This window comes from Nipponia nippon, unplaced genomic scaffold, assembly GCF_047370975.1.
Source record: "Nipponia nippon isolate SJK-2023a ecotype South Korea unplaced genomic scaffold, ASM4737097v1 scaffold_2, whole genome shotgun sequence".
Taxonomy (NCBI): domain Eukaryota; kingdom Metazoa; phylum Chordata; class Aves; order Pelecaniformes; family Threskiornithidae; genus Nipponia; species Nipponia nippon.
In genome coordinates, this window is record NW_028262336.1 from 76805101 (window position 1) to 76830666 (window position 25566).

The 25566-nt window shown below is 37.4% G+C and overlaps 1 protein-coding gene across 2 annotated transcripts in view; it reads right to left on the reverse strand.

Annotated features, from left to right (window-relative positions):
- GPC5 (glypican 5) overlaps positions 1–25566 on the reverse strand; it is a 768836-nt gene that overhangs the window by 631977 nt on the left and 111293 nt on the right. For both annotated transcript variants that reach the window (XM_087758947.1, XM_087758946.1), the window contains exon 3: positions 8320–9014. In XM_087758947.1, the coding sequence (XP_087615073.1) occupies positions 8320–9014 (695 nt within the window). The remainder of the gene's footprint in view (positions 1–8319; positions 9015–25566) is intronic.

The window sequence follows — 25566 nt, forward strand, 5'->3', positions numbered from 1 at the left end:
AGGAGGTGATCCCTGAATATCAACCAGCTCTCCTGGATCGCTCTACTATCCATGGCCATACCTCGTGGGATTCTCCCAAGCAGATCTCTGTAGAGGTTGAAATCTGGTCTCCTGAAATCCAGGGTTGTGGTCCTTGTTTTTGTACTGCTTTCTCCTCTTAGGATATTGAACTCTTACCAACTCAAGGCTGCTCCCGACTTTCACATCCCTGACACATTCTTCCTGGTTTGTAAGTATCAAGTCGAGCAGAGTACCCTTCCTTGTTAGCACCTATGCCAGGAAGTCATCACCAAGGCACTCCAGAAGATCTCCTAGATTGCTTGTTCACTGCTGTGTTGTCCTTCCAGCAGATATCAGGGTGATTATAATTCTCTCATGACGTGTGTCCCTTCCAAATCAACATCTGAAGCAAGAAAAGGCTGACAGGTAGCACACTTATTTTGACTACTATCAGCAGGATAGAGTGTCCTCTATCCACAAGTCCTCTCATGTTTTCCCCCTATTTTTGAAGAAAGTCTTCCCATAGGAGACTCCATCTGTTCCCTCCAGCTGAGATTTTTCACCCTCTTTACCCATTAAGAAATGAAATTATGACCTCGCTCTCTCGTCACCACAAAAATGAAGGCTTTTGACATCCTGAAAACACAATGACATTGGCTGCATCACTCTGGCAGTGCCCTGAAAAATGCTCTGGAAAGTGTCAGTGACATCTTCAGTGGTTACAGCATTCTGCACACTTGTTTCCAGCAAGAAAAGGAAGCATTATGCCTAGAGGAAGAAGGTAAAAAGAGCCCAGGCAGAATGAGCAATAAAGGGTGAACAGGGACAGGCTCGACAAGGACATTTGTCCCTTGCAGTCCTAACAGATCCTGTAGCAGAGGCTTGGCAGCAGCAGCAGAATGCTACTCAAGAGCTGGTATGCTGGATGACAAGAGAACAGTGTCACACACTTTGCCATGGAAACAAGCCATGAAAACAACCAGAAGGTGTCTGCTTTGAAAGGAAACAGCACAGGTAAAGAGACAGGTCAAAAACCAAGTGAAGAAGTAGTTTGTATCGCATATAATCTCAAAAATCTGAGGAACAGATAAAGAAGACGCAACACATCTGAGCTACTGTATCTTTCAGATCACCTGTGGTCCTGCCCATGGAGATTGTGGTCTGTCCTTGGTGGGGGCTCTTCTCTGAAAATCAGCAGTGACTACATCATCCCCCCATGGAAGCAGTGTGGTCTGGCCTGGCAGTGGGGTCCCAGTGCTGGGTACTCTGCTGACCTCCTGTTACCAACTGCCCAGCCTTCCTGCCCTCCCCTACGGTGACAGAGACTTCTTGCCAGTGATGGATTCTCCCTGGTTGATGTCAATGAGGTGCTTAAAAACAGCTACAACTTACCCCCCCTGCAATGTACACTGCATTCTTGATAAACTATGCGATGTTGTTGACAGCGAAACCTGGCAGTGCCCTGGCTCCTGTTCTGCTGTTGTGACTTCAGCCTGTAAAGAGTAGAGGGTCAACAGAGTGTGAGGGACCTGCACATCATACCCAGGACCTCAATCCACTTCTCTCACCCTTACTCACACTCCCTTTCTCCCCATCCCTCTGCATCTTATTTCAGAGATAATCCTCCTTTTCTTTCCCAGTGAGAAACTGCAAGCCAGTAATCCACCATACACACTACATGGGCATACATACGTCCTTATATATACACAGAGTGGTTTGGCTGTTTGATGCCAAAAAGTAAGAGCACTGTTAATCATCCTGTCTCCCTGCTGCCTCCCTGACTGCCAGTGGCAATAGGACCAAAGTCTGGGAGGAGCTAGCAGAGCTAGGTCAGCTGGGGCCATCCTGAGGCATAAAACTCTGCATGCAGTACTGACAGTACTTCTCTTTTCTGCTCACGCCAAGTGCACGTGGAGCCTTGTGTTACACAGGGCTCTCCTATGAAGGGACAGTGATTGATCCTCCAAGGTAATCATAGCAATCATGATGAAGGAGCAGGAGCGTGTAGAAGCACAAAAGAGAGGGAAGTCTGAGATCTGAATATGGTAGGTTGTCCCTGCCCTTAAGTTGCTTTTCTTTTACTGCAGCATTGGAGAACTCCCTCAGAATGACACCATCTGCATGTCTCCACATTGTGCAAATGCTGGAAAAAGTTGTCTGCACAGATGAATCACAAACAAATGCAGTCAGCTATTTGGAAGAGCCACCTATATATTTGTCTAAACTTACCTATTTCCAATCAGATAAAGTATACCTAGAAAGTTTGCAATAGAGAAATCTGCTGTGCAGTTTAAATATAAAAAATATGGATAATAAACCAAACCAGTCATAAATTATACAATGCTGTGTAATCTGCTTAATTTGTAAAATAATAAGTGATTAGGTTATTCTATAACAATTACCAGTTTTACTCTAGTATATACAGTAAATTAGGCTGTGAAACTATGTTTTCACATAATTAATTCTTCTTATACGTAGAGCTTTTGTTTCTTTTTAACCAGGGTTTTGATTTTCAGTCTATGTCATTTCATAAAAGCATTTAGCATAGAATAGAATAGAATAGAATAGAATAGAATAGAATAGAATAGAATAGAATAGAATAGAATAGAATAGAATAGAATATTTCAGTTGGAAGGGACCTACAACGATCATCTAGTCCAACTGCCTGACCAATTCAAGGCTGACCAAAAGTTAAAGCATGTTGTTAAGGGCATTGTCCAAATATCTCTTAAACACTGACAGGCATGGGGCATTGACCACCACTATAGCAAGCCTGTTCCAGTGTCTGACCATCCTCTCAGTAAAGAAATGTTTCCTAATATCAACTCTGAACCTCCCCACTTGTAAAATATTGTTTTATTTTTTATTTAAAAAATACCAAAATCTTGAATGCATCACTTCCAAATGGTATATTTCTTATTTCATTTTAGGTTAAAGTCATGAGAAAATTAATGTAGCGAGAGTAAATGTACATTATTTTATTTTAAAAGTTTCGAAATCCAAAAGTAGGAGTCATGGGAATAATGCTATGACTGTGAAACAAGACAAAATCCAAAGAAGCAAAATTAAGGTTAAAGCCCTTAACCATTTTGCTAATGGGTATGCAGCATTCATAGTCCTCAAAACCAAAGAATGATGAAAAGTTCCTCCACTAATGAGGCAAAATAAGATAAGCTAGTGGTAAAATAGTCACTAAATTTGATAATAAATGTATGTCCCTTCTGTGTACATACTGTTGGGTGCACTGAAACACATGGAAATAACATTGGAAGACATTCATATGACGTTGTTTAGACAGACTGAATTGTTTTAGGGGAAATGTTTCTTATTTTCTTCCCTTACTCTATTTTCCTGAATTTTCAGTTTTAATGGAAATAACCACTTGTGGTTAACATTATACTGTGTGTTTTTATATGCATATAGAATAGATATAGAAGTCCATTTCAGGTGCGCTGAGCACAGCTCTTTGTGATAGCTACAATTTATTTTTAAGTCATGAATTTCAGATCTCTTTCATGACCTGATTTATATAGAAGGTTTACAATAAGCATTTTCTAATATTAAAATTTCTTTAAAATAGAGTGACAAAACTAATTATTTTTCAATATAAGTTTAAGTAGCTTGTGAACTTACTTCACGACTGACTAATGCACTCTAAGCAAGCAACCAAAATGCAGTAGCTATGAAGCAGTAGGCATAAAGCTGCTGTATTTATAGGCATATAATCACACAAGTAAATGAGTTAGATTTTAGATACTAAGGAAGTGGGTTCACAGAATAGCTACTTCAAAGGATGCTGATCTCTTGCATCTCTTTAAGTGCCTTAACCTGTAAAGCTATGAAAGTTACCAAATATCCAGGCACAGCATTTTCCACAATTAGAAATGCTGATAATCTGGTCTTTTGTTGACAGTCAAGCTTAGTCCTGTGCAAAAATAAAAACTGCAATTATACTATAGCTTGCAGGTGTACGTTTTGTATATATTTGGGATTATCAAAAGATGTTTTTCATCACCTTCTTTTCATTCCTTTTTTAAATCTAAAAAACCAATTGGTTTAGTGTACTTCTACAGGACTTCATTTTCTGGAATGCCGTGGAATAAGGCTGTGTGACTTTTCGCTAAAGAAACCCCAATAAAAAGTAGCTACATAAAACAGATCCTAGAAGGAATAGGAAAAAACCCACAAATACTCTATTTATAATGTTTGTGAACATGTCTCTTCATGGGAATATTAAATTTAAAACATCACTGTATTACAGCGTTTCTGACTGTTTAAGTGTTATAGCTAGACATTTCAAGCAAAAATAACCAATAAGGAAATAAAGTTCTAAATACAGTCTATTAACTTCTTCCTGCTAGCATTCTATGACACAAGAAAGACGTTGCTTTTTTTCTAGTATTAACAACAGATTAAAAAAAGAGCAAGACTCTTTTCATACAATACAATTGTTTGCATTTTTTAGAAGGCACATTACTTAGATCTTCTTTAAGGATTAGACTAAGATCAGTGAAAGGACTTGAGAACGTCCAGAAGTTTCACATTTTCATTATCTCCAGCTGTTTAGAAAACTGATCCAGTGAAAGTCTACATGGGTTAGAACACAGTGAAGACATAGAGCTTTTGAAAATCCCATTCCAAATTTTTGTAGGCTTATATTACCTACAAATTTTCATACATACCAACATTGTTTACATACAAACACTGTTTACATACAAGAATTTTACCAAACCTACAGCACAAATTCCTAACTTCCAAAATTAGGAAATGCCAGAATTTGTCTGTGTGATTTTAATTATTGCTGTTGTGTTTCTGATTCCTACATTTTTATATGCATTTATAGCTTTTAATATCATGGTCACATACTTCATTTTCCTCCAGATCCACCAAATCATCAGTGCCCAGAATACACAATGAACAACTAACCAATATTCCTTTTCTTCTCTTTTATTCAGTATTAATCCCAAACACCACTGATCTTTTGGGAATCAAGAACAATAGTTTCATGTAAAGTTTGGAGGAAAGATTTAATTACAAAGCCTTGTGACTTTTCTCTTTCTCTTCTCTCCTGTTCCTTTCCTCTCTTCCTTCAGCTCTTGCCTCAGACCCATTTCACCTCCTCTCAGGTCCTCTTGCTTGTTCCACTCTGATGGACCTCTGAGCTGCTGTGTTATCCAACACATGACACCATACACCAAAACAAAACCATGGCTAAGAGAGACTCTCTCTTGCTGACAGCTCCCTCAACCAGCTTGACTTTCAGCTGCCAAAGCAGTGTGCACACAGGGAAAGTAGTGGAAACACACAGCTGAGGATGGTGTCAGAGCAGGACTTGGGCAACCCAGGGTGAAATTGGCTTAAGCTGCCTTTGAACCACACTGTGAGTGACACAGGAACTTGCCCTTCCATGGCATGGGGCCATGCCACTAACCCATGCATAAAGGGAACAGAAACATGCTCTTACGCCGGGGATAGTAGGCTCCATCCACACCAAAACTTTGTAAATCTTGCTAAAATCTCTCTTTGTCCTTCTGTCTTAATATTCACACTCAGTGGCTAGCGTAACAGAACAGAGGTAACATGAAACAGTTTATTACAACTTGTAAACAAGGTTTTTAGTTTGTTTGTTTTTCCTTAAAAAGGCTTAGAAGTGTTACAAAGCTCTTGTGCATTCATTAGCCAGCACAGTTGCCCTCAATGGGTATTTCCCCAGCTATATGCAAGTTCAGAGACCAGCACATGGCAACTCAGGCTGAGCACAAAGAGGAGCATAGGATGAATCTACAAAGTCCTTTGTAGCAATAAGCATTTTTACCTGTTATCCAATGCTTAACAATTACATAATATAATCGTTTTTTGGATAACCTTAATAATGAATACTGTTCTTGTTTTGTATGATGTAGCTCTCTTAAACCTCTATTACCTTATATTTGCATGAGCATACACACAGAAGACTGCAAAAAAATTTCTGTTCCAACTCCAACCAGCTGAAAAGCATAGGATGCACTATGCACTGAGCATAAACAGTACATAAATGGACATATATAGACTTCAGGAACACAGAACAGAACTGTCATTAAATATATGTCAAAATATATATATATGTGAACATATATAAATAAGTGAATAGTTGCACAACCCACACATCTCCACTAGATTCTGCAGAACAGCACAGAATAATGTCCAGGTAGAGAGATGATGAACAGGTGCTGCATTTATTTGTCAGTCAGCGGAGCTGTAGGAGGCAGGAATTAAAGGTGTGAATTCAAAACAGGAAGAACAAAGGGAAGAGAAGTTCCAGCTGGAGACAGCTCTGCTGACCCAAGCAGAAAAGGGAACAAGTTGTAAATTACCAGAAAAAAGAGTTTTGTAAGAGGAAGCCATGTTATATAGGCATTAGTGGTCTTTCCACACCACACAGAGCTTAAAGTATGAATATACATTAGATTTAAATATAGGTATCCATGCAACATGTTAGAAAAAAAATCCTTTACATATAGTTATTTATACAAACATACACATGATTAGATAAAGAGCTGTATAAATACATGTATCACTAAGCAGGATACTCTGTTGATTCTCATATTAACATCTGCACATATATATATCATATTTCCAAACATTTAAAGATTTTTTTTTCTCTGTCTGCTTCTTTAAAACTCATAAAAGTACTTACTGTGATGAAATTCACTTTTAAAACTGCAGAGACTGCTGCGTGCCTAAGCAAGCCATTATTTGCTGGCTCGTAATCATCTTTTCTGTGTCTGTTAGAATCACTGATGCATTAATTGCTTATCAAAATTTGAAACAGTTCATGAGTCACTCTGAAGATAAAATAAATAAATATTAATGAGCCAATTTCAACAGAATTCATGTCCTCTGCCTCTTAAAGCTGAAAGACTGTATTCATTACATGTCAGAATTAGGTCTTTATACCTAACGTGTGGGCAAATATGAAATATACTCAAGCCAGACTAGATCACCATGTTTCAAGGGATCAATGCATCATAGTCTTATTTGACAAAATTATAGATCAAAGAGAGAAAGGACTGGTCAACTATAACATAACGATTAAGTGAAAGATATGTCTAAATGCATAGGTCTGATGCAGATTGAGTGAAAAACGAAATATTTCATTTTAAAATTGGGAAGGGTCACTGTCAGTGAAGTCTGCTTGTAAGAACACAGAGAAACATGTAATTACAAAACGTACTGTGGATTAAATATAACATAGGAAGAATTAAAATTTTGCTACTTACCTCACCTTCATAAATTTGCAGATATACTAACTTTCTTTCTAATGTGTAGCTAAATAATGTGTATTTTCCTTAGCGGTATCTTAAAATTCTTCATTTCATGCATTCACAGCTAACACAGCTCTCACATAATTTGCTTTTTCTCTTAAGTATATGTAAGGATTTAGTTCATGTTACAAATGAACGGTGCTACTTTGCCTGAAACCTACAAAATTATGCAAATAATATATGCAAAGTCATCGGTTCTTTAAGACAGGCCACTGGTATCTAAAAGAAGGATTGTCTCAATTTATCTTTATGTGCATATAAGATAACAATGAAGCAATTAAACAATTTACGTATGTTGATGAAAAACATTTTTGTGCTCCTAAAAATTATTCCCAGTATGTTGTATAACAAGTTTCCAATCTGCAAACAATATTATTGCTGAGATTTAACACCCTCATTTACACAAATGCCACATTATTATTCAATTCCGTTTTTATAGAATATTTGTGGAATTAGTTTTTCACCAGTTAATTTACTTTCCTCTTGTTAATGTTTAAAGCTTCCAAACTTAATGACAGATGCCACTGTTCACCCTTGTTCAGGTGTAGAACTTAACAGACGCAGTTGTAAAGTTAAACCTAAAGCTATTCAGCACATCTACTGAAAATGTTAACTGGTAAATAAAAAGGGTGAAGGAAAAGAAGTTTCTATTGGATTGTGCAACAAAAATTTTCACTCAGCAAAATTTTGAAATAAACTGGTTTCATGGGGAATGGGAAAAGATAAAATCCACACAAGGATTCTTTTCATTTTGAAAAGCCTTTACTGTAAATGCTGCCAAAATGTTAAATCTCCACTTGATGTTAAACTTGAGAATAGAATATGGGAAATTAGCAGATCATGTGCATGATTAAAATAAAACCTGGCAGTACTAGAAAAATGCATTGTCAAATAAAGCTGAACTTGGATACAAATGTGTTCATTACCATAAAAATAGCTAAACAAGTATTAGTTATCGATGTTACTTTTCTTAGTGTCATGTTTGCACCAAGCATGGATAAAAACAGCTTCTTACCTGCTCAGATAATTCTGGTCCATTGATATGAGCCTGTATGAGAGCGTCATTAACAAGTGAATGAAAGTTTAGAAGCACGTGCTCAATGTCGTACATCCCACTCATGGCGCTTGAGAGCTCCTCCAGGGACTGAATATATCCCCGCCAATGAAGATCAACTTCTGCCACGTTAGCTAAGCAGCCTCGGATGACATTAAGGCAGTAGCCCATACAGGGCTTACTTAAAGTCAGCCCTTGGCAATGGGGGCAGTACTGCATTCTCAGTAAAGCTCTGCTGCAGTCTTTAGAGAAATGCAGATGATCTGTTGTATTGATCACTTCAATACCCAAATTCAGAGCCTGCAAGAAAGTCCGGCTGGGTAACAGTGATCTTCCCATTTGTCCTATGGCCTTTTTGGGAATGTTACCAAAGGGCCTAATGTCTCTTCTCGCCATTCGGAGGCACTCTGCATATTCCAGTGAAATGTCAGTCAGACCAGGGTTAATCACATGGTTGTAGACTACTGGGAAGAGGGTGTCAAAAAATCTGTTGACAAATTCTTCTGTGCTAATGTCTGTGCCAAAGATGAAGAGTCCAACATCTGTGAAAAACTCCTGGACACGTGTAGTAGCCTCAGCAGCCATATTTCTATATGCATTGCAGAAAAGTGTGCTTGTGTAGTTCTCAGCCAGTCTGATAAGCATTTCAAAGGTTTCTGCAATAAAAAAATATCATTATTTTTAAGGTTTAAGAAATAAGAAATCAGAGTAAGAACTTAAAACAATTACATCAGGACAACTTACATTCATCCTGAATGCATTTTTTGCATTAGCATTTATGAAGAGACGAAATTCTCACAAACTGTGACAACTGTCTTTTGTATATAGGCAAACACCTTACCAGTAATGTTGCACCACAATTAATAATCCATATGTTTTCTTGGCATGATATATTAAACACAGTCTAAAGGAATAAAAGGAAATTGATTGTAAAATGACTTATTAAGTTACAAAATGCAACAAAGTCTTACTGTACCTGCCTACTTATATACATATATTAGCTCTCTCATCTTATGAATCATTCTGCAACTTGCAATAGAAAGTTAAATGCTCTCAGTCACTTCAAGTCATTCCTCTTACCATCCTAAATGGATGCACAAAAGTAACATTAAACAATTGAAGCAACTCTTCCATTCCATTAAAACATCACTTTTAAAAGATCAAACAGTTTTGTCTTCTTGTCTTCCAAAGGAAGGAGAGGTACCAAACACACATGAGAATGTGCTTTTAAACCATGCTGTTTGGTCTGGCAATTACTATGGTCAAGCAAAGCAATGGAATGTGCAGAATTGCTCTCCTCAGGCACTGTGATGGATACACCCCCTCTAAGCCTCAAGATCTGCATAACCAGTAAAGCCTGAATGGATAAACTTACATTGAGTTTCATGCGTTAGGTGGCAATCCTTAAGCACACTGAGTAGTTTTTAATAAAACAGTTTAAGTATACTGGAGAAGTGTTCTCTCCTGACTTGACCTATGACTTGCAGGTAAGGAAAAATGCTGGTTTTCAAAACAAAAAAAAGAGTGTTTGCATTGAGGAATTTTCTACATCTGCCTGAGAAGCTTGCATTTCAGGAAAGGCAAAGAAGCAATACATAGAGCAAAAGGAAACTTACCTTAGAGTTGAGAAATAAAAATATGTAGAAACACATATTACAAGTATTAACCCATTTTATCCAGTAACTTTCTTCTGTTCATTTAAGCTCTACCAGTTTTCACGTATTTATTTTTTCACACTTTTATTTTTTTAAAGAGACTCTATAGAAATAAAGTGAGGAAAAGCATGATGTACAATTAATACTGTCCAAACAGTGATGTTAAAAATAGGCAGAATCAAATAGTGTGAGACTATGTCAGGCAATTACTGAAGCAATCTGAAGTCCAATGTTAAGTCACTGACTGAAAAGAATAGTAGAAGACTCAGAATAATTTTAATATAATAACCAAGACTGGCTATCACCTCTTTAATATGCATCTATGCATAAGAATAAATGTCTTAAATTCTGATAAAAAGCTTGTTCAGGTCAGTGAAATGATCCTCACTGACTTCAGTAGGTTTGAAATTGCATGCTTTGTGAAAAGATCACAGAAAAGTCATATTAAACTAATCTGCTTATACTTTCTATGCATTCTTTGTTTTCTCCAATAAAAATGAGATACATGCTTACAAATCAGAATCATCACCTCTATTCATCTGCTATTATCTATCAACTCTTAGTTTCATATTTCACACCACCCTTAAGACTGACTTTGCTATCTCTCTCTTTTCCATTCCTCTAACATTCATGAAAGTAAGAAAAAAGTGTTGACTGCCCACAGTAAAGAGTAGGAAAGTGCATCCCATTTGTCTTTTTTTTTTTCATTACTATGGCACATACATACGTGCATCTCTCCTGAAGTGAATTTCACTATAAGCATTCATACGTGCCGAATATCACAGTGATTTAGTAAAGGGTTTGATTTGTTTCAAAAATCCTAAGTCCTAAAGTCAGGACCCCACGTGGAGCGAGGCTCCCACCAATGGAGACCTATTCAATACAGCAAAGCCTCTTCAGTTTATCCCATGAGTTGACACACAGAAGTGCCAACTGAGTAACTCTGTAGACCACAGCTGCCTGCATCACCACCAGCTCTGTGACTTTTCTCAACTTCAGCACCTCATGCCAGATCATACCTGACGCACCTGCACTGCACCCTGTGTTTGTAGGTGTGCACATGTGTATGGGAGACCCGTGTTCTTCTGGAGCAGCAGGTGAGACACAACATATCAGATAGGGCATATTAGATCCAGATGCCCACTTTGAGGCGACTGAACTGAGGATGAAATCTCCACCAGCTATAAAGGCAGTTTGGACACCTAGCTCACATGGAGGCACATATACATGGACAGGTAAATTGCAGCCCTAACTATCCTACTGTACATTATATCTCATTTTTATTGGGGGAACAGGGAAATGCAAAGAAAGTACAATCCTACTATGGAGGCTTTATTTAGTTGTCTAAGAGTGTTTAGTACCATTTTCAATGGTAGGTGCCTATTCAGAAGGGCATGGGTATCCTGCAGGTCCTGTGTCACATCTGGAGGCTTTGTGTGGATGTTTTGCATTTAAAATGGTACTAGACGGCTATGCCTAGACAACTGTACTAAATTCTAGATACCCAGTTATCACTTACTCAAGAAACCTTCATATAAAAGCTCGGAGCAGCCAGAATAACAAAGACAAAAATTTAAGTCAAATTGATTCTTGGTTTAGACGGTTTAAAATAATAAAGTGTGAAGACTATTGAAGCCTCCTAGGAAAATGGCTATTTTTGTAACTGCAGATTCAGTCTTTTACGCAAATTTTGCCAATGCTTCAGATGAAATTTGGTAAAGTAGGTAACGTTAGTAAAATAATGATGTTATAATAATTTCTTTAGAATGATGTGAATAAGGTTTTTATGACCCTTCTCAATTTTTTATTATTACTTTTTCCTAGATGAAAACCATAAAGTATGTGATCTAAAATGTCTGTTACAATCCATGGCTGCAGTATCCTATTACCAAGAGCACAAATATCAGATGAAAGAATAAATCATGCTGCACATTGATAATCAATAGATTTTACAATGTGTTCTAAACAATAACAAACCTTCAAGATTGAATTACATTGCTAGTGCCCCAGCAACCCACAGATAAATGAATACAATAATCAACTGCATGATTTATTGATTAGTTCTGCTTTTCTGAACAGCATATGATAATGCTGGCCACTTGTGTTTACGATTCTGCATCATGCTGTTTAATTGTCATTTCAGGATTTCTTACAAAATTTTTTAATCAGGTTTATTCTACTGGCATGTTTCCTACTTTATGACTGCCAAAGCTATTCCAGAGATTTGCTTTGCTCTCACACAGCTTGAAGAATGACAGACAGCAGAGCAGACCTATGTTCACTTTCAATATTGAACAGCTCCTGGGAACACCTTATGATGGCAATCTGTGTCATTTACAACACTTTCAGAGACTTCAATGACAAATCAAGTTATGTTGATTCAATATTGCAAGTGTATCATAGATTTAACAATGTGTTTCTTTATCTTTTAAGTCTACAGGCCCAGATTGAAATCATCAGTCTTAATTATTCAGCCACATAAAAGAAGTGGTGAGTTTTCAATCAGTATAAATCCAATACATTTTAAATATAACCAAGATGAACCAGACAAACTCTTTTTATTGTTATTAAATGGTTTTTTAATCTGCAGGCTCAGTGCCTGTTAACTCCATCCTTTATGAGACCTTCATAGTAGCCACTATACAATATCCTATAGATACCTTCTGCAGCACTACTGTGAATGATGTCTAGCATCTACCATGGGTGACAAGTCAACTTTATTTTTCCTTTGCTACACTTAAAATTATGATTTGTACCCTCCTAAGTCAAAAATCAGGGCTGTCAATATATTAATCCATTAATTTTTTGAAAGAACAGTACTATCTCTCTTTCTAGTTTTGCTAAGAACGAACAAAACACAAAGCTAGGAAAAAAAATGTAGATGAGTACATTTTTGTTTTATGTATTGCATTTATTCAGCTGATTCTTCATATCAGTGCATATATACATTTTTTTGTTGATAATAGTGTATTTAACAAAGTGATGTAAAATAACTATCAGGTCATTGCTTTAAAAGATTTGCAATCTTTCATTCACTTCCTTTAACCTTTCTGTTCCTGAGAGCCACAGGTAGTTCTAAATTATAAAGATACCACAATGTAGTAATCAGCCCAGTGGATTACTGGCTTTAGAAGAGGACACAAAAGTATACACGTGCCTTGTTTACTATAACAACTCACAAAAAAGAAATCTTGTTTTTTATTCCTGGACATTAATCAAATTTAATGGAAATATTGCACTGAATGAAATAGATTTTGGATTGGATTTTAAACCAGCTCTGCAATTCTCATCCTTAATAGTTTTGGCAAAGTGTCGTCCTACTACAAGTACCTTAGAAAATGAATTGAAAACAACTTTCTATGGAATCATGTTGTTATAAAAGCAACTGCATTTTCTTAAGTTTACCCTTTCTTCACACAGATGAATGTTCTATACAAGCTTCTGAATGAGAAAATGCATGGTCTAAATTCCAAGTATTAACTTTTGAAACATCTATAGTACTTAACACAAAGACAGTCTAATAAATTAAAAATCCAGTATTAGTAGTGGGCCAGTAAGTTGTGAAGTCTTATAATTCAATATTCATCACCAGCCTACATTACATATTACAAAATAATTCACACTTAGTCAAGGTAAGATATAGAACTCAATAAATTATAACCAGACAGGTTAAAATCCATCCTTGAACTACAGACATAGTATTTAGCAAGAATACCTTTCTGATGAGTCTGGATTACCCTAAAGATCAGCCCATAATATACAGGAATCCAGATAACTAAATCCAAGCGAAAGCTGAAAAACCAGATAATGTTATGAATTTATTATGACTTGAAAAATCCTATGGGAAAGTACTAGCCTGTTGCCAGTTGCCGTTAAGGTTCAGTGATCTCAAATGTTTTCCTCCAGTTTATGGCCAGCGCAAATAATCCAGAAGCATCAAACTCTCTCTACTAAAGATTTATAGTCCAATCAAGTGTATCTTGCATACATTGTCCTATTGGAGTCAAAAGGAATGTCTCAGGTACAGTTTGCAGCCTAGCAAACAAAAAGCATTCAAAAATTATGAAAAATAATAATTATGGAAAAGAAATTAATCCACTCAGTATTACCTACATAATATCTTTGTTTAAAATATATCAAATAGGGAAATACATATAGGTGGGAAATTCAGCGTAATTACCCCTAACTACAAAGTAGTACACAGTGCCAGATATACTGCAAAATCCCCTAATCATTTATCATATCAGAAAAATGAGCTGGAAGAATAAAGTCTTCAAGACATATAAATGAATATGGAATGAACTCATTAGGGCATTGCCTGTGAAGGTTATATGGGAAAGAGATCAAAGGATAAGTGCCAGCAGAAGATATCTGAGACTCACTAAAACTGCTCCTCATTAACACATATTTCAAATTAATCTGTTTCATAGATTATAGATTCACCATTGAAGTCAGCAAGAAAACAGGTAGAACAGATTAAACCTGTAGCCCAACCAACTTTGTGTTGCCACGTGTTTGTGATACACCTCAGGCTTTACAGCCATAACTACCCATAACAGACTTCAGAATTTGTCAGGTCTTGTTTGGTCTTGAATTTATTTTCTCTCTGTTTGAAAAAAAAATATTTAAGAAACTTGAATTCAAATCAGTTGACCATTACCTAAGTTGTTCTGTGTTCAATGGCAAATTACTCGGATACTCAGATGTCAGGAGTTTCTTGCATATCCTGTGATTTTGAGTTTGGTTTAGTTATACTGTAATTTTTTCTTAGTTGTGGGGTTTGTTTGGTTGGTTTTTTTTTTAGCTTTGTGCAACCGCATAACTCTCATTCTTTAAAATATTACATGGAGGACTAAAAAAAAATGAAGTAATCAGGGTGTAATTAAGCCCAAGGACCCAGAGGGTAGGTAAGAGTGTACCCCATTAGCAAATACAGGATTGAAACAAAAAAAATTAACCCAGAGAGGGCCCAAGACCCTCATGGAAGAAACCTCCACCAGCAGCATCATGCCCCTCCAAGTACAGAGCTCAGGACTGACGATTCACCTGAGTACCACACAGGAGGCATGAGCATAGCACCAGAGAAAAGCATAGACACTAGTAAGTTGGTGTATGACAGTTTTAGTTGGAATATTAACATGAATTAGCAATCATAGATAATTCAGGCTATAAGCATTAGTGTCACTGCAATTACACTAAAAAGAACTGTTGCACTTTGAAAGGCTGTTAAAGCATTAATCAGAGAAACAGCAAATTCTCTCAGATCCATATGTAAGGTGTGCTCTCCTTTTTATCCATAATGAAATTGTGTGGACTCATAAGAAACTCATTCCCAACTTAACCAGTTTTTCTTTTAAAAAAATTATTTAAATTTTATTTGAAAATTTAATATGCTGAAGAATCCAGAAAAACACGTCCCAAAGCCAGGTGAGATGAATTTCACTTATGATTGTTCTTCATCTTTTCACTAGTCTGAACTGATAATTGTACTTCTCATTCTTATTTTACAATCTACTTAATATCACCACTCAGTGTTAATCTTTTCTTAATAATCCTGACACTGACTATTTTGCCACGTAGAATTTGCTTTCTGAATCAACAAATCCAGTTGTTTTTTTCTTTTCCTCCTCCATCTTCCTTTTTATACATTCAAGAACAGGCCCAGCACTGCAACAGGACTCATGTTCAGCTGATCTGACACTATGATCTCCAAGTCTTGTATTTGTTTTTTATAAAATGTTGGAATAAAGTTATGTTTTTTCCAGTTCTCTGGAACTTCATTAATTTTTATAACTTAGTGAAAATCATCACCAATGGTTCAGAAAATTCTTTTTGAACTTTTCAGTGAAACTTGCTACTGTTGATTTTAAAATATCTAGCCTCAGAATCTGCTATTTAAATCCTAAGTTGTAATTGGAATGTAAAGTATTTAATCATACCTTGATAGATGATATTTTAATATTGAGTGACTGTCATATGAATGAATGAATAATAATCACATGAATGAATATCACATGGTTATTATTTTATCTGCTTATAATCACTGATTCCACTTTTCTCCCCTAAGTGTTGTTTTGGGTTTTTTTTTTCCAGTCTGTTGTTACCCTTTTAATAGTGATGATTATGGGACCATTCATCTTGCCATTTTGGAAGCAACAAAAGCGGATTGTTTTGTATGGTGCCAGAAGAAGAAATAGCTAGCAATAAATAGAGCTCTACCAAAACCTTGTTTTCCTCTTGGATTCTGTTTACCTTCTCTCTGTTTTGCATTATTCTGTGTATTTCACAGGCAATACTTTCTCGTTGGAGGAAAATATTTCTAAATTCTGCATATGCTGCTTACTAACTTGGAATGAAATATGCTCAAAGTTGCAAGCAGAACACTCCAGGGGATCACAGCTTTAAAACTGGTATCATATAATGGAGTTGTTCGAAAATCTCTTGACGTAAAATTTTGTACGTGGTTCACAAAAGGACATTAAATTGATATTGATTTATGATATGCATTTTTACACATTTGCCATAATATATAAGGAAGGCAAGTCATCTCAGATGTATGAAAAGGGTATTCTTTGAAAAGGGAAATTTGGAATTTATAGCAGGATTATGCTGAGATAGGAAGGTTGGAAAATTAATAGATTAGAAGGGTAAAATTCATGTCACATAATTTCAAACATATGTGTGAGCTAGTCACCTGAAGCTCCCTAAAAGTCATGTGAGAGAAACAAGCACTTCTAAGGCATGATTCATCTGTCTGACTTTAGATGACTACTTTTGGTTGAGATGAATTGCTCTCTGGAAGTGCTTGTTCCTCTCCCTTGACTACAAAGGGACGTTAGAACAAATCACTCAGATATAAAGATCTACATTTAGTGAGGGTAAATCCCTAAGATTTTTGTAAGGAACTGGCATTAAGAGAAAGTGTCATCAAACATAGTACTATACTGCCATTTATATGAATAAAGAGGTGAGATGATCATGCTTCTACAAAGTGGCCTTAATGGTAGATAAATGACAAACTTCTGATATATTTATGCAAATCCTCTTTCCTTCTGCACAGCTGGGTATGTGTTTTTCTTTGAATGAAATAAAGTATATACTTGGTTTCCAGAGGGCTGCCTGAGCACCATGACTTTACATGCTAGCTTTATAAAAAGTAATTATCAGGGAATCACCGAGGAATTACACATGAAGAGAAAGAACAACCTCAGGAAGATTTCCATAAAGCTGTGATGATGACTGACATCAGATCAAGCTTTCGTCTTTATATTCAAAAGTTTAGAACCTAATTTTTTTTCCCCCCGCTTATCCCAGTTTTATGCTGGCACTACTCACTCAACTTCAGTGAGCTGGTTTTTGATTTATACAGGTTAACGCGAAATGATAATCAGGTTCTAGCAGATGCAACACTACAGATCAACATTTCTTGCACATCAAACAAGTAAATATATTCATTTTGTATCACTGAATATTTAATCTGACAGCTTTCTTCTAAGTGTTAGCTGAGGTTTGGTGGATTCCTCCATCTGATAGTCTGAGGAATTCCAAACTAAAAATCGTCACACCAGTCAGTCAAAGAAATCTGAGGAGTTTGTTTACTTAACATATGACTACATGTTATGGGTTTCAAAGAGCCTCCAAAGTTTGGTAAGTTTGGCATTTATTATCTTTCACTTCACTTTGCTTCGCTTCATTTTTATTGAGAAAAAAGAGAAAAACAATGTCCTTTAAGGCTGCATTTCTTAAGTGTCCATGTTTTCCATGGACGATTCAGGAACAATGAAGTTTATCACTGGATCTGTATTATGTTGAAGTTAGTTCTATGTTCCTCTGTAACTATTGGATATCAAGAAGAAAAACTGTATGTCTCTCTGCATAGCTCTGGTATATTAGTGATTAGTGACCTAATCGTTATTAGTGATATGTGCAAAATTCTGCTTAAAGTAGGTGATGCAAAAGCACTTCTGTTTATGCCATATATTCGAGTACCTACTTTGCAGAATGCTGTAAAAAGCAATGAATTTGAAGTATGCACTTTCAAGTTTCAGACAGGTTAATAAATGCACCATTTCTAACTTGACAAGACAGGAACTCTCAGGAGGTGGATAATCAGGCAGACAAATATGCTCTTTCCCAATTACAAGAGGAAAATAGCACCTGTCAACAACAACATAAAAATCCAGTTCTCTAAACTGGTTAGGAAAAGACATACGTTTTAGTATATAAACTTATCAAATTTAAGTGATATTCAGAAGATATTTCAACACTAAGGAAGTCTCAGGAAAGAGAAATTGTTTCTAGAATGTCTTTTTTGTGACAGTTGTACAGAATATTCTGTGTAGCTGCTTTTGATGATAGCATCTTAGGATCAGATATTGATATGGATTGGAATAGTCCACTCTATTTTAACTCACCCTTTCTTACCCAGTATTACTCTTGATTTTAATACAACTCATTCCTACACCAAATCCTAACCCATTCTTTAGAAACAAAACTAAACAATACATGTTAAATGATCCATTGTTGCTAGTAGCTTTGGCACTTGCCTTTAGCTCTACTTCCAATTCATACAATTCACACTTTTGAATGCAGACACAGCTGAAGGACAAAACCAGATTAATTCCCTTTGCTTGCATTCTGCTTTTTCCCCACTAACACAGGTTTTTTTGTGCAGTTACTCAAGTCTGCAACAGAAGCTCTTGAGGTGAAAGTTCTGAATATGCTCCATGATGTTCAAGCTATTTTAACAGAACGGCTTTTACTATGAAAAAGGTAAAAACCCATTATATCCTATTTATTATAAGGTTCCCATGTACTCAGGTAAGACTGCTGACTATACCCCCACTGAGCATATCTGTAGAAAACAAACAAACAAAAAACACCCAAAACCACACACAAAAAAACCCAACATAACCCCACCTGGCAGAGGGATGTTTCTCCCTATATGTTCTGGAGGAGCTACTGAACTTGTAGCTTGTATCATGTAGAATGGCCCTGGCCAAGGGGAAACCCCATCTGATTTTTCAGTCCAGCTCTCTGCCCTCATGGCACCAAAGAACAAGAAGTCAAAACCTGGATTTCTTCATATAGTCTGGATTTCTTTATAAAGTCTATGTATGCTGTCAAGATGTGGTCTATTCCATGAAAAATTTTGAAATTCTGTTCTTTAATAGCAATCCATTTTTTTCATGAGATTATCATCTCACCTATTTTTTTCTGATTTTATTTGGCAAGATGCTTTTTAATGACTATTAATGTTTAGTTAGAGCTCACTCAATGGACCAAAGAACAATAGATGTTAGATTTCAACGTAAATCAATGTTTACTGCATTATGAATAATTACATAAATGTGGGTTCATGAAATTATTCCCTTAAGCTTTATATCTTAATGCTCTTTAACCTTCACCAAATTATTTCCAAATATATACAAAAGATAATGAGCCTTTTTAAATGCTACATTTTTTTACTGTCAGAGAGATCATGAGTATAGCCAGTACATTATCTACTTTTACTATACAGCTTTACTGAGGATGCTAATAGCCTTTTGCCCTACCACTATTTGTAGATGCTCTGCTAAGCCCTTTTTTGCAACTCCTGCTGCAGCACTGCCAACTCACACATTCTCAAGGCATGTAATGCTTTCCAGGAAGGAGCTGGAGAGAATAACTGCTGGAAATGTGCTTCTTCCAAACTATAACCCCACTGTAGTTTCCACTCCATTATGTGATCTGCCCTATCATGCAATGTCACAAGTGTACGCATCTCTTGCATGACTCAAAACTGGATGGTTACCTCCCCACTCCCTTCACAGCTGTGTATCCTTGTTTATGTAGGACTGGAATAGCTCTCACTAAATAATGAAACCACACAGAAACACAGGGCTAGGAGGAACTTGAGATGTCCTTTAATGCATCCTTTGAACCAAGGGCAGGCTCAACTAGATTTATGTTCTCATATTTTAACATATTTATCTAGCCTATTCTTAAAAACTGCACAGAAATAGAGAGGCCACAGCTTCCAAGAAAATAATTTCAGTGGTTCACCATACTCTCATTTGTTCTCACCAAGGAGAACAAATTATTTGCTTCTTCCTCCTTTTAGGTATTTCAGATTAGATCCTCCCCATCTGATTGTTGACATCTCCAAAGACCAAATGCATCTCCAAAGTAGATGAGTCTATATCTTGCTAATCAGTAGAGAGGATGATGGCATGATTCATCTGACCTAGTTTAGGTGTCCACATGAAAATAAGATGAATCACGATGCTTTTCTCCTCTATTTATACAGAGGAAGAGGGTGATTAGTTCCGAGAAGCTAGGTGATGAATTTTACTCCTGAAAACTGTTATAAATTTCTTTTTATTAAAATGAACAGTCCTACTTCTTTCAGTCACAAAAGACTGCCTCTGTGTAGTTGAACTTGATCCTAAAGACTTCCAAAGGGAAGTCCAAATTGCCCAAATTATGTACTTAAGTGAACAAGCTATATGTTTAGGAGTTCCAAATTCATAGATAGCTCTGCCTGACTAGGTACTTCAAAAATGTTTTGTTAACCTCTTTTGGAATAGCATTGCTTCTCTAACTCATGTTTACTTTGGGAACCACTAAGGTCTCTACGTCATTTCAACAGAGCAACTACTGAGCCAGTCCTTCTCCAATCTTCAACTCATTCCTACCTAAATGCAGAATCTGCTTATGTCCCCATTGAATGGCACCCTGCTCTTTTGAATTCTAGCTCTATTTTCCAGCCTGTGCTTAAGCTCTTATTGCCCTCCATCACTTGTTGAGAGCACACTGATTGTTTCACCGTTCAACACAGTAGTGAAAAGAGTGGCTGCACTTGCCCAAGAACCACAACTGAAGTGTCTTTCTATTCTGACTGTGAACACTTGCTAACCAATCAAATGCAGGTTTCCAAAAAGTTTTGCATCTGTTTAGTGGTAATTTAATCAAGATAATTCCCTATTTACTCATGAGAATAGCATGTTGAATCATGTAAAAAGACTTAGGAAAGACAAAAGTGACTTAACATCTGTGCTTCTCACATACCCACATTTTGGTTCCATTTCCATACAGGGAAATTAGATTAGCTTGACTCAACTTGTCGCCAGTAAATACAGTTTCATTGTTACTTATCAACTTGATATGTTCTTGTATTTAGCTTCTAAATATTTCAGCTTTTTATTCCTAATAAGTGAAATGAAGCTAAGCAGTCTAAAATGCTCTAGCTTCCCCGTTTTCTGTGTAACAAAAAAAAATATTCAGTCTTTTGCTACCTCTACATATCAAAAGACAAGTACTGGGCACTTCAGAATGTGTATATTGACAAAAGAAATGAATCAGTGTAAAGCATTGTGGAAAACAACTCTGAAGTGAAGACTCTTTACATTTTACCAACACTGCTCCATAGCAGTGCGAAGAGGTCCATTATCCGTTAACAGTCTGATCAGCGTTGGTGATAGCTGAGCTTGAGCAGAATTAACTGTTTCCAGGGGAACCTGGTAGGACATGTGAGAACATTTGGCCCTTTTCTGCATTCTTTAATGACTCTACATAAGAATCTGACTTATATTATTATACTCCTAGAGTAATGTATACTGTGATGTCAGCTATTAATACATATTTTACCTCTGCAATACAAAGTATAAGGCTCATCATGGAGCCTTCCAATTTACACTGTTCAGTGCATGCCAATACTGATGAAAGCAGTGATGTTTATTAAACAATGCCAATGCCAAACCCAAAACCCACAAGGAATAAGGCAGCAAAAGATCACACCAGTTTATCACACCTATCACACAAGTATACATCGTGATGATTCATCTCAGCTACCACCTCAGCTAAATACCATATTCTCTTTTTTTTCAACAGTAGAAAGTTGTGGGGATGTTTAAGGCATGATTCATCTGACCTATTTTAGATGTTTATGGGAAGATGAATCATGCCAAAATATTTATGGGGAGATGAATCATGCCAAAAAAGTGCCTCTCACTTAATTTTCTCTTGAGGGAGCTAATGGTGACAAGCTCAACAATCCAGTCCATTACACCAGTCATCATTAGTTTTGCTATTTTACCTGTATAGCTTGGTTATCTTAGTCACAAATTTACTAATAACTTCTGTATTATTGACATATTTACTTATAATTTCTGTATTATTACTTAGAACTTCTGTATTATTGACCTGTAACAGCTGTATCTGAATTTCCACTGTAGAAAATTAGATCAAACTTTGTCTCCTCCAGAGATTTGTTTGTCCAGAGATTATTTTTGCAACTAGAACTGTTTTTAAAATGATATATTCATCTACCTTCAACTGCATGAATGCAATCTATAACATAGAACAAATCTCTGCTGAAAGCAATGAACTCTTAAAGAAAACATATGTCCTGTACAGAAGCTGAACAATACACTTCAGCAAGTTGGAAGTGCTGTCACATTTCTTTTTGATGTCTACAGTTAGTTTAATGTCAACCTAGTAGTCACACAAGATAAATCATAGAATCATAGAATGTCCTGAGTTGGAAGGGACCCACAAGGACCATTGAGTCCAAGTCCTGTCCCTGCATAAGACAACCCTGAAATTCATACCATATGTCTGAGGGCATTGTCCAAATGCTTCTTGAATATTATCAGGCTTGGTGCTGTGACTACCTCCCGGGGGAGCTTGTTCCAATGCTCCACCACCCTCTGGGTGAAGAACCTTTTCCTAATATCCAACCTAAACCTCCCCTGCCATATCTTCCTGCCATTCCCTTGGGTTCTATCATTGGTCACCAGGCAGAAGAGATCAGCACCTGCCCCTCCTCCTTCCCTCGTGAGGAAGCTGTAGACTGTGACGAGGTCTCCTCTCAGTCTCCTCTTCTCCAGGCTGAACAGACCAAGTGACTTCAGCTGCTCCTTGTACAGCTTCCCCTCTAAACCCTTCACCATCTTTGTGGCTCTCCTCTGGACACTCTCTAATAGCTTCATATCTTTTTTGTACTGTGGCACCCAAAACTGCACACAGGACTCAAGATGAGGCTGCATCAGTGCAGAGTAGAGTGGGACAATCACTTCCCTTGACCGGCTAGCAATACAGTGCTTGATGCATCCCAGAACACGGATGGCCCTCTTGGATGCCAGGGCACACTGTTGACTCATGTTCAACTTGCCATCAACCAGAACCCCCAGATCCCTCTCCGCAGGGCTGCTCTCCAGACTCTCGTTCCCTAGTCTGTATGTACATCCAGGGTTGCCATGTCCCAGGTGCAAAATCCGGCACTTGCCTTTGTTAAACTTCATACAATTGGTGATTGCCCAGCTCTCTAATTTGTCCAGATCTCTCTGCAGGGCCTCTCTGCCCTCAAGAGTGTCAACAGCTCCTCCCAATTAGATACTAATCCTTCAAGTCCTGCATCTAAGTCATTTATGAAGATATTGAAGAGCCCTGGCCCTCAGATGGATCCCTGCAGAGCCCTGCTAGTGACTGATCGCCAGCCCGATGTAACCCCATTTACTCTAACCCTTTGAGCCTGACCCATCAACCAATTGCTCACCCATTGCATTATGTGTTTATCCAGCTGTATGCTGGACATTTTGTCCAGGAGGATACTGTGAGAGACAGTATCAAAAGCTTTACTGAAATCCAAAACGATCACATCAACTGGTTTCCCTTGGTCAACTAGGTGGGTAACCTTGTCATTGAAAGAAATCAGGTTTCTTAAGCAGAACTTTCCCCTTGTGAACCCGTGCTGGCTGGGACCAATGACTGTGTTGTCAGGCGTTTTTCAGTGACTCCCAGAATAATCTTCTCCATAATTTTGCCAGGCACAGAGGTGAGACTGACAGGCCTGTAGTTACCATGGTCATCCTTGTTGCCCTTCCTGAAGACTGGGACAATGTTTGCCAGCTTCCAGTCAACTGAGACCTTTCCAGATTCCTAAGAGCATTGAAAAATCATTGAGAGAGGTCTGGCTATGACATCAGCCAGCTCTTTAAGTACCCTCAGATGGATCCTATCGGGCCCCATTGACTTATAGGGATCCAGCTGGAGTGGCAAATCCCACACAAGTTCAGGGTTGGCTAGGAGTTTATCATTCTTACAGTCATGGTTCTCTAGCCCGGGGCTCTGGGGGTCCCAGAGCCCATCATCGGTGTTGAAGACCAAGGCAAAGAAAGCATTAAACGTCTCTGCTTTCTCTATGGCCCTGTTTGTGAGGTCATCATGCTCATCAAGTAACTGGACAATGTTATTTCTGGCCTGCCTTTTGATATTAACATAGTTTAAAAGAGCCCTTTTATTGTCCCTCACAGTACTGGCCAGCTTCAGCTCTGATTGAGCTTTGGCCATGCGAATTTCCTCCCTACAGTGGTGAACAGCATCTCTGTAGTCCTCCCATGTTGCCTGACCTTGCTTCCACTGGCCATACATTTTCTTTTTTTGCCTTAGTTCTAGAAGAAGATTCCTACTCAGCCAAGTCGGCCTTCTACCTCGCCTGCTTGACTTCCGACATTTTGGAATTGCCTGCTCCTGTGCTCTTAGGAGGTGGTACTTAGAAGGTTACCAGCACTGATGGACCCCAGCACCTTCAAAAGCTTTTTCCTAGGGGACCTTACTAAGTAGTTCCCTGAGCAGCCTGAAGGCAGCTCTCCTCATATCCAGAGTTGAGGTCCTGCTGGCAATTTTCCTCCTGTTACCATAGATTTTGAACTTGATTGCTTCGTGTTTGCTGTGGCCAAGGCAGCCACCAATCACTACTTCACCCACGAGACCCTCTCTGTTAATAAGCAACAAATCGAGGAAGGCACCTTTCCTGATCCGTTCCCTTAGTAATGTGTGTGCATCTCCTTTTACATGTGCAAATTTAACATACACAAGCTTGTATACCTCATACACTATTCCTTCACTAAAAAAGGCAATTTTGAAAAATATGTATTAAATTATCAACTAAAGTTCTTTTAACTACTTTTAAAGTTTCTCTGTCAAACTATTTTGATTCTGTGTTAATAACCAAAACATACAAGATGAAAAAGAGTGTAAGACATAACAGAGGCTATTTTTGGCTTATGTAGACAGATGAATTTCAGTACCTTTTGAACATGACTGACTTAACCAAAAGATAATTTCATATTTTCAACCACTCTTCGTACATAAAATGTGTCTTGAAAACGTAGCCTTGATTTTAAAAATATATCTTCTATGCATTCTCATCTCTGAAGCTGACTATCTTCCAGAACACCACCACAAGACACATGCAATACATAACATAAATATCAATACCTGCATACTATAACATCAAGAAACAATTAAGCCAGAATTCCAAAAGGGTCATGCACTGGCAGCATTTACAAAAGATACATGCGGAATCTCTTTGCTTGAAAAAAAATTATTTTCTAAGGCACTGAAGAAAGGCAACATATTTGTAATGTTAAATTAGACCTCACTGCCAGCATTTAAAACACTCCTAAAGTTATCCACCAATAATGGATAACAAGCCCACTGAAGAAAAAAAGTCTAGGGAAAGAATTTGATTACTGGACCCATAACTAATAGCTTACTCCCAGGTTTGTTT